Consider the following 16,657-nt stretch of genomic DNA (forward strand, 5'->3'; position numbering starts at 1 on the left):
CCGGATGCGTCCCTGATTAGAAACTACAAATCTGTAAAGGCAGGCATGCGTTTTAGGCGCCGACTGTGTCAGCGTCCTACAGCTGCCCTTCTGGATGCCAAAAATAGTTTCCACTTTTCTTGGCTGAGCCTGACCCATTTTGGCACCGCCCGAGAGCCTGCAAAAGTTGTAAAATCCCGAGCGAACTATGAAGTGGGCTGACAGCGTTGGGACTCTGAACCGAGTACATGCAGACCCTCTCTCAGGGGCCCGGACTCTGCACGCAGAGCTTCTTCCGGGTCTTTGGCCCGCGTCATTCTCAGCAATGCTGTTCTTTCCAGAGAGAACTCGGTTTTCCTTCCAGAGGGTCTGTGCAGCCAAGCAAGGCGGACATCCAACAGGGCATCACACTCTAACGCGCTCCCAGGCGGGCACAGCGAGGGTTTTCTGGGTATGGATAATATCTTTACTGAGTCAGTGTTAGAAAATTGGACCCTGAAGCCACTTTTCACATCTGGTCAGTACTGTGAACAGTATTTTAAAAAGTGAGGGTGGCAGAACAAAAATGGGGTCTTCGGCTTACTGCGCACGGCAAAATTCTCCGCGGAAACTTAGTGTCTCTAAGATACCCGAGGGTAGGCCTGGAAAGTGACATCACAGTGGACACTTGCAAGATTTCCAGAAAGCTTTCATGTGCGTAAACTTTACCGTATATTTTCTTGGGTTTTGATAGTTTTGGAAATGTTTTGAAAGGCGCATGCGTAGTCTTGGGATTCTGGGAGGCAGGCTGGACAGATGCTCTGCTGACCAGGTCCCTTATGGAAGGAAGCGGACTCGCTCAGATTATTGGTGAGATGAACACAGCCCATGACCAGTGTGCAGGCTCGGGGCCAGGAGAGGGGGCCTGCCCCTGGAGACCCTGGGACCAGGGCTGGGCTGACTCCTGACGTGATAGGTTCCACTGGGGGCACATTCTGCAGGTCACTGGGCCCTGGACAGAGGTCACAGGAGCAAGGTAGTAATGGTGAGGGCACAGGCTTTCAGGAACAGAGGGGACAGTCCAGATGGGAACATGGGGGGGGATCAGGAGATGAAGAGGAAGGCGGGTCTGAGGTGCCCCGCTGCTCCGTCCCTGGGGCCCTGTCCTGTAGGGTAGACTGGGCGCTTGGTAGGTGCGTCACATGATAAACTGCTCATGCAGAAATATTTAATTTTCCTTTGTGGCTTTTCTCCCAGCTCTCTGCTCTCATACAACACGGTCATTTTTTTCTATTTTTAAAAAAATTATTTGGTGGAAATTAGGAACTTAAAAATATGAAGATAAAGGCAGAACCTGGCCCCCAAATTAGCTGGACCATGTGACCCTGCATCATCCTTTGCTTTCAAGACGTCCCTGTCGCCCCCCCACCCCCAAAAAAGATGGACTCAGAGCCCCTGGATGTCTGACACTTCCCACAGCGTTCGGGGAGCGCAATCAGGCAGGCAGGTCCTGGGTTGCTGAGATTCGCTCCTGGTCTGAGCTGTGGAAATCACTGGTCTGTGGCCACCCCGGGATTCCGGTTTGCTTTGAGCACAGCTCATACCCGCTGGCAGTGTCGCTGGTGTTCTGGAAGGAACCGCACCGGCCCCCTGGTCTGGAGTCCGGGGCCGCGGGTGCCCGCTCTGGTCTGTGGCCCTGTCCCTCGCCCACCTCCGGGGCTCCTTCCCCACCAGCTGCACTTCTGCGGGAAGGCCTGCTTCAGTTTTCAGTGTTCTGGTCTGTGCAGCACCACAGCAGAAACTTGTCCCCACGATAATTAAAAAGCGAGGACAAAAACGGTGACACTGCTGCCCTTCTTGCCCTGCTCTGGGGTTCTGGCCTCGGGCCTTCCACCCACCCCACCCTCCCCCAACCTCTTTCCTTCCCCGTAGCCTCCATTGTGAGGTCATGGGAATCTACTCCAAAACTGACATCCATCAGACAGCCGGGGCCATGCCAGACCACTGTCCATGTGACAGGAAGCCCTGGGGCGGGAGGCAGCCCTGGGACGTAGCCCAGCCCCAGAGTAGGCAGGGGGCTGCCCGCCTCAGCTTCCTCCCGCATGCAGCCCCACACAGGGGCGCACTGGTCCCAGGGGGTGCTGGGGAGCGTGGGCCTGCTGGCAGGGTGAGGACAGCAGCTGGGTGCAGGGCCCGCTGGCCCTTTGGCTCCGCGGGAAGCAGCTAGGAGCGCCCGCAGCACTGTGTACCTGGGGGCCCCAGTGCTCCTGCCTCATGGGTGGGGACCCCAGCTTCCTGCAGGCTCCTAGCTGCCCTCTTTCGTCCCTCTCAAGGCCTCCCTTAGTCCCGGCCCCCTGGAGATGAGTCCCCCTTGAGTCGTCGTCCTGTGTGTCCCCCCCCCCCCCCCCCCCCCCCCCCCCCCCCCCCCCCCGGCAGCTCCCCAGACCTGGCTGTCTGGAGAATCTCCTTTCCCACCCACTTCCCTTTGCATAGGGATGGAGTCCCGCTCACAGGGGTTCAGCAGAACTGAGTCCCAGGACTGGGAAGTGGGGGGCCAGCTGGGGAAGGCCCTCCCACTTCTCTTCTCTCTGCACTTCTGTGCTGTCCCTTCGGCTCACAGGAAGACCCTCACTCCTGACCCTGCCCTCCGGGGACCTCCTCAGCTCCGGGGGAGGCTGGCCTGAGGATTGCAGGGTCCATGTGGGCCCTCTGGGCTCTGCAGGACCCTTGGGAGCAGTGTTTAAGTCAGAGCCTTTGGCTTACTTAAGACGAGTTCCCAGTTTTCCTTTTAAGGTCCTTGTTAGGATGAAGTTAGAGTCTTTATTGTCACAGCTCAAATGTGTTTGACAAGTACTGCAGGAAATCGTAAGGTGTTGGCAGTCCGTCTTCACCAGTGGGGACGGACCCACTCCCTGTCTCGGCCGGCTGCTCGTCGGGTCCATGCACCCAGCAGCCGCTGGCCGTCACTTGCAGGGTGGCCGGTGTGCAGTGGTCAGAAGATGAAACCCTTCCGAGTTCAGGACGAGCTCCGAGAGGGACCTTCCCTTGGAGAGCGTGAGTCTGGCATTTACCATCGGGGAGTGGGTTCTGTGTGTGGTTGGGGTGTGTGGAGAGCTAGCTTCCTCCTCGTGTTTTCATTCAGGCAAGGTGGTAGCTGGAAAAGGACTGCTCGTCAGTCCCTGTGACTCGGACTCCAGAAGGCCGCTGGGCCCTGACCTCAGCTCGGCCGCAGGCCACGTGCTGCTCAGGCTTCACTGGGCTTCCTTCTCTGCCTGGTCCCCTGACTCGGTTTCCCCCCGGAGAGGTGCCTGGCAGCTGTGGGCTTCCCTTCGGATGGCCTGGGTGCAGCACGAGGGACTCTGTGTCCAGGCATAGGCTCTGGGAGCCGTTCTGGAGCCCGAAGGAGTCGGCTGTGCTCGGTGTGCGGGCCAGAGGCGGCCGAGGGCCCATGCCCGGAGGAGACACCGGCAATCCTGGCGAGTGAGTGTTGGGCAGACACAGGAGCTCTTCTTCTGGACCGAGTGAGGGTTCAACATTACAAGTGTCAGCAGAAACAGGGAGAAAATTCCAGTCTGCAGAACTGATCTCATCCGTTTGAAAGCCAGGTAGAAGTCCGGCTTGCGCTGGGCTGGTCCCCACTGGCCAAGTGACGTGTCCTCCTTCTGACGGGAGATGCTGGGCTCTCTCTTGTGCGTCCACAGCAGGAAGAACCTGGAATAGATGCCCGCGGGGCGGCCGAGCTCTGCCATCAGAGCGCGGGGCTGTGAGGGGGTGCTGGCCCCCGGACTCCACGAGCCGGACCCCGCGTGCCTCGTGAGCCCCGTGTCAGCCTGAGTAAGGTCTCCTGAGGCTGCCATCCAGCCCTGGTACACTCAGCCCTTAATGGTGACACTTTCCAGACATGTCTGGGGTATGCAGGAAAATACCAGGGAATGCAGTTTACTTAAAAACACATTTTGTGGTGAATTCCATGTAAAAGCAAGGAAACTTCCCTGAATTTGAGGCTTCTGCAGCCGCCCGCTCAGTGCCCATGCCACGGCTCGCCCCGTGTGGCCGGCTCCCCAGGAGCAGGTGGCTCTGTGCGCTCTGGTGTGCGGACTCCGAGTCTGTCCCCGGGCACGAGTGGGGCTTTACTGGTGCGAACGATAATCTGACAGCTTGAAATCTTCCACATTGATCATTCCAATGGTTTATATTTTGTTTTGAAGTTAATTTTGAAAGATGGAAGTTGCAGGTTCTCCGTCCCGGCCCCTGGGCTTCTCTCCAGATGTTTCATGTCCACCATCAGCCTCATGGACAAAACCTGAGACATCGCCAGACATGATTACTCATGTTCAATTAAAACAAAAAAAATTACTGGCGTGCTGTAAACCGTAAAGGGCGGGAAAGCCAAGGAAGAGCCCCTGTTCCCTCGGGGGGGTCCCCTTTGCCTGGCTGGCGGACATCACTCGTCTCCTGATTTTTTCTTTACTCTGGAACCTGTTACTTCTCCTCTTTCTCAACATTCTGGGGGTACAGAGCTTCACCCGAAGATCCCCAGTGAAGAAAGAATGACCAGACCCCCTCCGTGTGTCCCAGGCACTCTGTGCTTCTGGGGGGTTTTCTTGGGCCCCTTTTTCCAGCGGTTCGTTCCAGACCTGGTTGCCCAGTGATCCTCACCTGAAGGTGGGGGGTCCGGCCGTCCTGCCCCAGAAGGAGCAGGCCTGTTCCGGAGCCTGGGAGGTCAGAGGCCCACCAGGATCATGCGGGCTTTTGTTCTGGGGTCAGGTGTGAAGGGGAAGCTTAACCACTGATTAGGCCCTTTCTTGACCTTTGTCCGGGTGAATTTTCACTTAAGAAGAGAAGCCTGATTGAGACACGATTAACATTGTAAAAGCTGCACCTGTGCAAAGTGGTAAGTGGTGACCTGCTCCTTCCTGGGAGGCCTGCACCACAATCCGGATTGGAAACCGCCTCGCCCCCCGCCCAGCTCCCTGCCCAGCTCCCTGTCCCTCCCTACCCCCTCCNCAGAAGTTCCAGCTCCCTGCCAAGTACCTCCCCAAGTGCCCACCCAAGTGGCCACCTCAGGCCCTGCAGGCCCCACAGGCCCCGCAGGCCTCGGTTCCTTGCCCAGCTCCCTGCCCAGCTCTGCCCCTCCCTACCCCCTCCCTGCCCCTCCCTGCCCCTCCTTGCCCTGGTGTCCCCATTGAGCTTCCTGGGTCTGCCTTCACGGGGGTCCTGCTCTTTGTCCTCCTTCCTGGAATGTCTGTCTGGTTTGGGCATATCTGGGGTCGGTCTTGCCTCCTGGGGTGACTTCGGGAACATTCCTTGCTTCTCTGTGTTGGGGGCAGTGTGGGTAGAACTGGTCTTAGTTCTGTCTTCAGTGTTTGCAGGGCTTCCTGGGGAAGCCTGGCCGGGCTTCGGGCTGTCTTCGCAGGAAGGGTTGAAAGGGCAGCGTGGGTCCTTCCGTGAGTCTGGGCTGCTTGGGGCAGCGTGTTCTTCCTGAATGAGCTTTGGTAGACTGTGGCTCCCACGGAGCTGGTCCACGTCACGTGAGTTGTTGGGTCTGTCACCCCCTGACCCTCCCAGGAATCTCCACGGACACCGCTTCTCTTGCTCCTGGTGAGAGAATCAGGCCTCTTCTATTTCCTGACCAGTCTGTCAGGAGCTTCATCACTTCCACTGATCTTTGCAAAAACCTAACTTTTGGATTCATTGGTTTTTCTCTTCTGTTTTCTGTTTTATTAGTTTCTGCTGTGACCTTTGTTATTTCCGTTCTACTCTGGACCCCGCTCGTCCTGGTCCTGTGCCTGCGCCTGCCCTGGTTGGCGCCCCGCTGAGCGCTCCTTGCTCCGCACATTCCCTTCGGTCTTACGTCAGCCATAGGGTCCTGCGAGTCTCCTGCGTCGGTCTCCCCAGAAGCACAGCACCATCCCCGCTCCTAGGCAGGGACTGGGATGCTTGTGTGGTCTCAGGGATCCTGTCCTCTGCTGGCTGATCTGTGCTGTCCTCACAACGCTTGTTCGTGTATTTGGGGAGCTTTTGGTGGCTTCAGACGGGAGAGCAAGTCCAGCCCCTGTAATTCCATCTTGTTCGGAAGTGTGAGTCCCCATTCATTTTTGTTTCTAATTTTAAAAAGGAAACAACAAACTTTAAATTCTGCTACAATAACGTGTATTAAAAAGTAAAAATTAGAAGGAAATAACCACTGGGTTCACCTGCTCACGTCTAGATTTAAAGACAGTTAGGAACTGTTGGCCGCTGCTAGTTCCCTTTTGCCTTGGGGTGCTGTGGGTCTGGGGCTGTCGCTGCAGCCACCGTAAGGAGCACTCCCCGTGTCTCCGTGGGCCGAAACAACCTGAGTGTTTACTGCACTCACAGACCGCCTTGCGGACGCTCCGGCTTGGGCAGCTGTCCTTGGGGGTTCTGCTCCGAGCCAGGGGGCGGCACACCGTGGCTGTGGATAGCTGCCCATCATGGGTTAGGCTGGTCTGTACCAGAAACTCCCACGCCCCGTCGCTGACGTCGTAGCCAGGGCCCCTTCCAACCACACACGCAGAGCTGCGGGTTGGGACGCGCCAGGATACTACATCTGACTCTTGAAGCGGGTGCTTGCTGTGACAGTGACTCAGGGACCCAGGCTCTGGCCATCCTGTCGCTCTGCGGCCCTTACCGCCTGGTCCTCCACGCTGTCCCAGCAGCGGGGAGAGGGTGAGAGAACCCAGGGAAGGCCTCGCATGCTGGGTGCTGCCCCCTGTCCCAACCCGGGGAATGCTGCTTAGTGCGTGCCCAGGAAGGGCCAGTGCATTTTGGGCATTTCCTGAGTTTCTGCCTCTGCTGTGCTATACTCGGTCGTCCACGATGCCTGTGTTCCTCGTCAAGCCCCTCGTCCTCTGCCCTCCGCCACGGGCACTGCTGTCCACGCTCACCGAGCAGCTCCGAGCTCTCGCCCCTTCTGTCCCCAAGGTCTGCTAGATGCCGGGCTGCTGCTGGCCTCGGGGCTCCGTGCACCGTGACTACAGGTCTTCCCCCCGGACCCCTGTGTTGCTTCGCTCTGGCTCTGGGCTGCAGCACGTGCCACCGCGGCTACATGGGGCTATCAACCTGCCCCCCCTTCTTCTGACAAAATAATTTTGTTATTTGGGGTTAACGGCAGTTTATCCCCCATTGAGAGTTGCCTGGTGTGATCGTCTTCGGTGGGCGGAGAACAGGCCAGTGGTAGTGAGTCCGACATCAGAGCCACATCTCCCGGGAGCCGGCTGTGAACTGCAGACTTCTCCCAATGGCGGCAGATTTGGGCTTGCGTCCCTCCCGCGCGCGTACAGAGGTCAGGCGCCACGGAGTGGGGGGCAGAAGGAGAAAACCCAAGAGGCATAGGACCTCAGGTTGGGTCGTGAGCTTCTGTTGTGTTTCCGAGGTCCCTACTCTGGATCGAACCCGTGCTGCTCCTGCAGCCTGCGTGCCACGTCGCATGTTGCCCGGGAATGTGCACGTGGTGCCACGTCGCACTTCGCCCGTCGCCCGGGAATGTGCACGTGGTGCCACGTCGCATGTCGCCCGGGATTGTGCACGTGGTGCCACGTCGCACGTCGCCCGGGATTGTGCACGTGCCCCTGCCTGCAGGACCCGGCTCTTCCTGTTTACTTCGTGTAATTCTGGAGTTGTGCATGAATTTGTGGTATCTTTGGACACGGGCCGCGCGGCCTTCGGTCTTCGGCGCCCTCAAGTGGTCGCTGTTCACCCCGCCCGGGCGCAGAGTCCGTTAGAAGCAGGGTGGGCCTCAGAGCCCTTCCCGCTTGCAGGAAGGTGGGCCACGTTCGCGCCACGAGCCAAAGCAGAGGAAGCTGTGAGACCTGCCCTCTTGCCCACTCACTGCACCGTCCAGCGTACGGTTCTTACGACATTTTGGAAGTATTTTATGCAAGTTGTAGATGTTCAGAACAGAAAAATGTGAAAATACACATGAACACAACACAACAAATTGTTTTCTTATCATTAGAGGAAACTTAACAGATGGGTTGGATGTGCACGGAAATATGTGTATGACTGTGTCTTTAGGACGTGTATCCACATCCCTGTCTCTGTATTTACTCTCTGTCCGTCTGCATTAGTCCATCCATGTCTTCTGTCCATCATTTATATACCTATGTCATCCCTCTATCTTCATTCATCTTTCAGTCCATCCATCCATCTGTCAATCTGTTTTTCCATTTGTCTACCCATCTATCTTTGTACCTTCTATATCATCCATCTATCATCCATCCATCCTTCCATCCATCCATTTATCCATCTGTTATCTGTCCATCTATTTATGTAACCATTTATCTGTTAATCCATCCTATCCATCAATCTATCCATACAACAGTCTTTCTGTCTGTCTGTCTATCCATCCATCCATTCATCTAGCTGAGCATTGACCCCTTACCTGCTGCAGAGCTAACACAGTCAGATCGAGGGGAGTCTAACGGAGAGAGTGCAGTGCTTTCACCATTGCCATGGCTGGTGCGAAGCACGGTGCACGGGCACCTCTCTGATGCCTGCCCCGTGGAAATGCGGTGCATGCACCCATGTTGCCTTGCTCAGTAAGGGCATGTTAGTCATTACGATTTGTCTACTCTCTTGAAGACTTTGAGGTCAGTTTGGACTGACAGTCGCATTGTCACCCCGAGAACCTGCCCTGGGCTGCCGCTCGACGCCTGGGCTTCTGCTGCCAGAGTCGGTACTTATGGTTCATCCTCCTTGGCGGTGGTTACGTTTGTGAAGTCACTGCAGACGCTGGATCAGTGAACACTTACCCGTTGGTCCAGGAGACGTACAGGGCCAGGTTCCTGGGAGCCCCTTGTCACACTTTCATCAGCCGATCAGTAGATGACCTTATTTTGTATGTGCTTCTGCTTAAAGACACTTAATGCAGACTTCTGCTTGATTAACCATGAGTTCGACCTGAGTAAAGCTCATCTCACACCCCCATTTCCTCCTGAGACACGTGAGGGTGTCTCCAACTCAGGAGCGCTAGACACCAGCACCATGCTTGGGGGCAGTTCTAAGCTGCAAAGTCACCAAAAGAAAGCACAAAATGCAGACAATTTAGCACTCGGTGGCCGGTGAGAAGGACGCTGTGTCCAGCCAGGGCAGGAAGAAGCAGGCAGAGGGCCACCTTGCTCCGCCACCGCGGGGAGCGTGAGCAGTCGGGCAGCTCAGCCTGTCCACCGCCCCCCGCGGGTCCTTGACCGACCGTAGCTGACCCTGGGCAAGCTGGAGCAGGTCCGCAGCCTGTCTGCCATCTACCTGGAGAAGTGAGTGAGCCTGCGCGTGGCCCGGGAGCTGCGGCGGTGGGAGGGCTCTGAGCAGAGGGGGCCTGACCACTGTGTGCTGGCGGAGGACGAGCCGATGGGGGCCGTGAGGACGGGTCTGCTGAGGGCTCTGGCCAAGAGGTGGGTGTGGCCGGAGGGCCAGAGCTCTGTGAGTATTGATTTTAGGGTCACAAATAGATGTTAGTGAGTGGGAAAATTGCAAATATGGAATCTCCGAATCATGACGATTGAGTGAGTATGTTCTCCAGTGTTCTGGGTAGAGACGCCGACGCCTGAGGGGCGAGGGAGGGGCCCCCCAGTGTATATACCGCGGTCCCACTCACTGCTGGGAGACCTTCTCAGTCTGGACCACGGTTTCTGGGAGGTGCTGGGAACAAGGCGGGTCCCTGCAGAACATGGAAAACCTGACTTGTGAGAGACTTAAAAGTCATGACATTTAGTTACTATTTAGAAATGTCCTAAGGACCCCACCTTGGGGGGCACTCCAGGTGAGGTGCTGGGCATCAGAATAAACCAGGCTGCCGCCCGTTTTCCTGCACGCCGTGGTTGGAGGGCAGGGGGACGACTGCATGGAGACCAGGGTGTGCGACGCTGGGGGCTGGCCTTGGGGATGGTGGGTGAGGAAGGGCGGGTCTTTACCGGAGGGCTGAGGGAAAGCAGGCCGAGTGGGACCCTGTGGCAGGCTCGGGGTGTGCCCCGCCCGGAGCTGAGATTCTAGCGCCATGCTTTCGGGGTGAGCTCATTCACCCCGGGAAGCCTCGGTTTCCCCATCTGTAGGGGCATCCGAGCAATAAGGAAGGTATGCGTGTGGCTCTGCGAACACAGCTTGGCTCGCTGGATGCGTTTACTGAGTGTGTTAAATTAACTGTGGGGCTGCCGCAGCGGAGCCCGGGGGCGGGAGCGCCCCATCTGCTAGGCCCGGGCAGGCGGGATCTGGGGTGCTGGGGATAGCCCCCATTCCTCCTGCTGGGCGCGGGCCGTGGGATGCCAGGCGCCACCGTTCCGTACGTGGTGCGCGTACTTCGAGGCAGACGTTGCGGTTCAGAAGGAAATACCACTAAGCGTAATTTTCAGTGCATTTCAGAAATGCGGTTTTCTCTAGCAGACCAAACCCAAACCTTCAGAAAGCATGACATTGACCCCATGTGGACAGCACCTGCAAGGACCCGGGAAGCCCTCGGACCCGCCCAACCTTTGTGAGGTGCCCCTCTGGCACCTAACTAGCAGACGTCTCACGGTACGTACTGGCTGAGGACGAAGGACAAGAACAGAATTCAGAGTTACTCTAATAAATGGAAGGTTCACATCAGTCCATGTTGCCTTTGCAAGGATTGGAGCTCTTGGATCATTGTTTTCTCCTTCTGTGGGGAACATAAAGCTTCTCCAGCTCCTGGGCAGGCAGAGTGCGTCCCTCAGGAGTGCTGCGGAGAGAAGCCTGACTTTGCGGACACTGAGAGAGTGAGTCACCAGAGGACAAGGCTGCAGCTTGTCTGAAGTCCTCGTCCAGCTCATGCCTCACTTCCCTTCACAGCTTCCGCTGGGGAAGGAGAAGCTGGACTGGAACAGTGTTTCTGGGATTCTGCAACCCGCTGTGCAGCCCTTCAGCTTTCAAAAATAGCAGTCAAAGTGAATACAGTTAGTCATTGTTATTTACTCAGACATGTGGGATGTTTGTGTTGGCATGGCAACAGGTGGCTAAATATTAATCTTGAGCATTTGTTTTCTTGCGGATTTTTTGTGTAATTTTCTTACGTCAGTGTCTGTCACCCACCCCATTAATCCAGTCATCCATCCTTCTTCTGTCTTCACATTCATTACCCACCTACCAACCCATCCAGACATCCGCCTTCCTGTCCATCCATCCATCCATCCATCCATCCATCCACCCACCTGTCCATCCATCCATCCGTCCGTCCATCCGTCTGTCTGTCCGTCCATCCATCCATCCATCCACCCATCCATCCATCCGTCTGCCCACCTGTCCGTCCATCCATCCTTCTGTCCATCCATCCGTCCATCTGGCCACCTGTCCGTCCGTCCATCCATCCATCCATCCATCCACCCATCCATCTGTCTGCCCACCTGTCCATCCATCCATCCATCCATCCATCTGCCCGCCCACTTGTCCATCCATCCATCCATCCATACTCATCCGTCGATCCACCCACACACTCAGCTACCCCTCCATCCATCTGCCATCCTGTTCATCCCTCCCTCCCTCCTTACTGGCATCCACATAGTGTCAGGCGTTGGTGCTGAGACATGCACACTCTGCTGCTGGGGGGCTCCCTGTATAGGGGGCAGGCTGCACCTGCCGTGCCCTCCATGTGTGATGGCCGGGGACCTCCGTCCTGACACAGTCCAGTCCCTGTTCCTTCATTCCCTCTCATGGGTCAGAAGTGGGATTGGAAGCCTGTCTAGAGAGACACAGGAAAGGGAATGGTTGTGGAAAGAACGTTCTGTAGACCCAAGCCTCTTTTCTCCTAAGCTCTGAATGCACCAGCTTTGAAATCCCTCTTCCTTGGGGTGCCTGGGTGGTGAAGTATCTGACTCTTGGTTTTTTGTTTTGTTTTGTTTTGTTTTTTAAAGATTTTTTATTTATTCATTCGACAGAGAGAGACAGCCAGCGAGAGAGGGAACACAAGCAGGGGGAGTGGGAGAGGAAGAAGCAGGCTCCCAGCGGAGGAGCCTGATGTGGGGCTCGATCCCATAATGCTGGGATCACGCCCTGAGCCGAAGGCAGACGCTCAACCCACTGTGCCACCCAGGTGCCCCTGACTCTTGGTTTTGGTTCAGGTCGTGACCTCAGGGTTGTGGAATTGAGCCCCTCATGGGGGTGTGCACTCAGGGTGGAGTCTGCTTGAGCCTCTCCTCCTCTCTCTCCCTCTCCCCCTCTCTCCCACTCTCTCCCCCTCTCTAATAAATAAATAAATAAATAACAATAAATAAAAACAAAAGATTAAAATCCCAGTTCCTCATCATTTTCTTGAGCCATGGAGAAGCCTTCTAATTCCTCAGAGCTTTCCTGGCGGTCCAAGTGTAGCAGGCTTCTCGGCTCCTGGGGGATGACGTCCTGCAGAGAGTTATGGGAGTGGTTGGTCATCAGCGCCTTCCAGGCTCCTACGCAGCGTCTGGAGGCTGGGGAGGGCCCAGCTCAGTGCACAGTGGGGGCTGCGTTCGGCTTCACGTGTTCTCACTGGGGAAGGACTCTGAAGATCAGGACAGAGGAAGAAAGCGGCCCCACTGTGGAGCTGCGGGCCGGGCAGGCTGAGCACGCGGAAGAACCTTGATCAGAAGGAACAGGTCCCCGTGGCAGACTTCCAAGAGGGGCTTCCCTGGCTAGAGTGTATTTTCCTTTTCTTTGGAAGGTGCCTGTTGGTGTCCCCTTCCCTCAGAAGCCTTTCCTGACAATTTACCCCAAACCCATCTGTTGTGAGCACCTTTTGTGGTTAATTATCCCGTGTTCCTTTGTCCTGGGGTAGTTTTTGATGGATGAAACTATCTTATTTAGCATTCTAAAATGTTTTCTTCTCCAGTAATTAATTGAGTTGCATTTCTTGTCTTCCTAAAACTTCGTTCTGTGTGTAGGAAGCCCTTTGGGTGAGATGTTCTCAGAGCCTCTTGGGTGGACCGTGAGCTGTTTGCTCTCCGTATTTATTGATTTCATTTTATGATCCATTTCCTCAGTGTAGGTGATTAAAACACAGCCTGATGTGAGACTTAGAAAAGCAGCAAGCAAAAATGAATCTGCTTTGTTAGAGCCTGAAGTCGGCTGCTTCTGGGGCTTGGTTTGTGCTGACAGACTGACTCTCTGCTTACCAGTCGGTGAAGATTGGGTGAGTGCCCAGTGGGATAACATGATTTATCCATTTATTTTGCTGAACTCAGAGAGCAAGCTCTGTCTCTCCCTCTCTGCAGGAATGATCTCAATTAACCCGTTCAGCAGTTTAAATTACGATACTTGTTGCAGTAAGTAGACCACCTCAATGTAGCCAGGTGTCTCTGATGGTTAATTGTGTATGTCAGCTTGGCTGGGCCACAGCACCCATATATTTGGTGAAACATTACTCTAGACTTTACTAAGTCAGTAGCCTTTGAGCAAAGCAGATTATCCTCCACAGTGTGGGTGGGCCGCATCCAAGCAGTTGAAGGGCTTAGGAGAAAAGGTTGGGGTGCCCCAAGGAGAAAGGAATTCTGCCAGCAGAAAGCCTTGGGACTCAGACAGCACTTCTTTCCTGGGTCTCCAGCCTGCTGGCCCATCCTGCAGATTCTGGACTTGCCAGCCTTCCATACTAAATGTCTCCATTAAATAAATACCGCCTCCTGTATGGGTATGTGCCTGGACACGCGCGCGGACATGCACGCGGACGCGGACACACACACACACATGCCCTGTTGGGTCTGTTTCTCTAGACAAGCCTGACCCATGCAGCATCCTTGTTGTGTGTCCCATGACCCTGGTTGTCCCGGCCACAGCTGGGTGGATCTGGTGGGCACCTGACCAAGGACAGTCAGTCCATGTGCTGGCCAGTTGCTGATGGTCAGGCCTAGCCTTGACCCAGAACAGACGGCTCTCTGGGGAACTGGAACTAGAAAATATTAAGGGAATAAACAGCTAGCAGTGGGCGCCGGCACCAGCAGGCTGTGGCTGCAGGGGGTTCAGAGCGCGGTAAAAGCTGTGCTGCAGGCACAGAGCCCTGAGGGCTCAGAGAGGTGGCCGGAGAGTGCCCCCGCGCCCCGTGTGCCCTCCGGGCCCCAGAGAGGAGCAGGTGTCCACACGCCCCTCTGCTCCTGCGCAGGATCGTGAGTCCTTAAGCGGGTTTTCATTACTTGAGCCCAAAGGAGCAGGAAAACTTGAAAACTTTGTTTTAAAACATTTTCCCCGAAACAGAAGGAGCCTCCCATTTTTTAGTTATGTGTTATTCTGTAAGCAAGACCATTCATTTAAGAAGACTTTTAAAGCCCATTAAGGACAACCAGAGAAATACTTGTAATCTTGCTGCCCGCGTGCTTGGGCATAGAAACTTGGCCATTTCCGCCTACACGTCTGTGTGTTTCTGGACTGTCGGGTTGCTCATTTTCCGCAAGGAGATCTTCCGCTCGCCTGTCCCCAGCCCCACGGCGTTGGTTTCGTTTCTCTGCCCCTGCTTTCCCATATGCTGAGATGAGAGTGCTGACTGAAGATGTCTCGTTGGCGGCACGAGCTGGTCCCCATTCGGCTCTCTCCTGCTCACCCTCGAGGCAGTCATTTTCTTTCTTTTTTTTTTAAGATTTTATTTATTTATGTGACAGAGAGACAGCCGGCGAGAGAGGGAACACAGCAGGGGAATGGGAGAGGAAGAAGCAGGCTCCCAGCGGAGGAGCCCAATGTGGGACTTGATCCCGGAACGCCGGGATCACACCCTGAGCCGAAGGCAGACGCTTAACGACTGCGCTACCCAGGCACCCCCGGGCGGTCATTTTCTGTGCAACGATCGTTGCCATGACCTGCTGAGCACCTGCCGGTAGCCCCGCTTTTCGGGGAAGGAGACCAGCCGTGGTTGTAGGGCTCAGGAGAGAGCCCCCTCCGGTGGCAGGTCAGGGGAGAGCCAGGGTCCCAGCGGGCTGCCCGCACTCAGGACACCGTGCACGGTGCTTCTCAGGGGCACGTGCCTCGAGTGTGTGCACCGGGGTGGGAGCATGGTCTCGCCTGGCCGGCCCGGTGCTCAGAACGCGTGCCGGGGACTCGTCTGAGGGTGCGGTCTGATGAGGGAATCCTGACTGGGTGCGGACCCCTTCTGTGGGGTTCCTGCTGCACGGTGGCCTTGGGGGCCGGAGCACTGGGCCCTTCCTGCGCGGCGGCCCCTCGGCACCGTGTTGTTCCCACCTCCTCCGGGTCCCCTTTGCCCTTTCCACTCTGGCGGGCACCGTTCCCAGCGCTGGCAGGCGTCCACCCTGGTTAGGTGCCATCTGGTGGCCCGCCTGCTCCCTCCCCTCCCCAGCCCCGCCTCTCACTTCCCGCGGGCTGGTCGAAATTACGGACAAAGGGACAGTAACTCAGAGCGAGCAGGCCCCGGTCCGCCCATGAGCTTAGCGGGGAAGGTTAGTATAGGAGGTTAGTGGGATTTGTTGGTGGGACGTTAGTGGTAGTCGGTCAGCGGGGCGGGTGAGTAGAGAGCGTTGATGTGGTAGGCGAGTTCACAGATTATCCCGGAGGAGCAAGTTTGTCAGTGGTTTGGCGGCTTCTGTGGGTGGTAACAGCCGGCTAGTCCGCGTCACGGGCGGTCTTGCAGGTGAGGGCCGCACAGCAGTGTGGGCGCCGGTTTGCAGGGCACAGACCAACCTTGTACGTCAGTGCAGTCGACCTTGGGTTCCAGGAACCCAGAGCAGCAGTCTCAGAGCTCGTTTCAAGCCAGGGTCCCCTCTGTGCCCCACACCGGGGCTGGAGGATGTGCTGGGGAGGCCGGCTACTGTGTCACGTCTGGGCTCTGTGTGGCGGCTGTGCTCACGTCCGCGGTGAGGCACCGTCGGTCCTGACGTGTCCACGCCCCGGAGAGCACAGTCACCACCATCCCCCTGCCCCTGCCCCTTTGCATCCCCCCCCTTGGCTCTGGCCCCACCCCAGGCTCTGAGAGTCACGGGCTGGTGTCTGTGGCTCAGGGGAGGGGGGCGGCTCGGGAGATCTGACTTATGTTCAGCTCATCGCGGTCTTTTCTCTCGTCTTTCCTCCTTTTATGGAGCAGTTCTGTGTAATTTTAGGTGTCTATGGTGAGGGTTTCTGTGTGCCCACGACGTCATTCTCACGCTGAGTTACACAAAACAGTCGTGGTCTTGCACGCTCGGGAGAGTTGCACACTCTGACCCACTCGGAGCGAGCAGAGAGCGTGTCCTGCTTCCTCTGTGTGCCTGCAGTGGAGACAGTCCTGGGTTTAGACGTGTCTGACCTGTGCAAAAATCAGGGATCAGAGATCCGGCCTCCTCAGTTTGCAGTCACTGGTTTCCTGGATCAAGGAGGGTCTTACTTACCTTATCAGTCACTTGCATTTGAAGAGTCTCCGGAGTCACCTGGCCATGGCGCTAGGATTGTCTGCCGTCTGCCCTCGGAGACTGAGTGAGAACATTGCCTCCCAGACGGCTCCTTTCCCGACACAAACAAGAGCAACAGAACAGAAACTGAGCTGATCCAGGTGTTTAAAGGTTTTTACCAAGTTTCGTTTTATTTGAAGGAAAGGACATGAGCTGTCTAAACAGTTGTTCACCACCCCGCTGTTTAATCACACATTCTCCTTGGGTGGCCACTGGTTAGCCAGGCGCCAGCCCTGACCCCCGGTGTGCAGGGGGGCTCCGCAGGCGGGCTCGTAGCAGGGTGCGTATGTCCTGGCGTGACTGCGCTGTCAGTCACAGATGCGGCACACGGTAAGGGGTGC

At 56.4% G+C, this 16,657-nt stretch overlaps 1 protein-coding gene and 1 long non-coding RNA gene across 2 annotated transcripts in view; both read left to right on the plus strand.

Annotated features, from left to right (window-relative positions):
- The first annotated feature begins 655 nt into the window (after positions 1 to 655).
- PXDN (peroxidasin) overlaps positions 656 to 16,657 on the plus strand; it is a 71,597-nt gene continuing 55,595 nt past the window's right edge. The window contains exon 1 of the mRNA XM_034659977.1: positions 656 to 672. Coding sequence (XP_034515868.1) covers positions 671 to 672 — 2 coding nt within the window. The 5' untranslated portion in view covers positions 656 to 670. The remainder of the gene's footprint in view (positions 673 to 16,657) is intronic.
- LOC117802071 lies at positions 2,391 to 11,138 on the plus strand. Its single transcript, XR_004625134.1, has 3 exons — positions 2,391 to 4,852; positions 5,686 to 9,371; positions 10,357 to 11,138. It is a non-coding gene; the product is annotated as an uncharacterized LOC117802071 (long non-coding RNA).

Source organism: Ailuropoda melanoleuca, chromosome 4 (assembly GCF_002007445.2).
Source record: "Ailuropoda melanoleuca isolate Jingjing chromosome 4, ASM200744v2, whole genome shotgun sequence".
Lineage (NCBI taxonomy): Eukaryota > Metazoa > Chordata > Mammalia > Carnivora > Ursidae > Ailuropoda > Ailuropoda melanoleuca.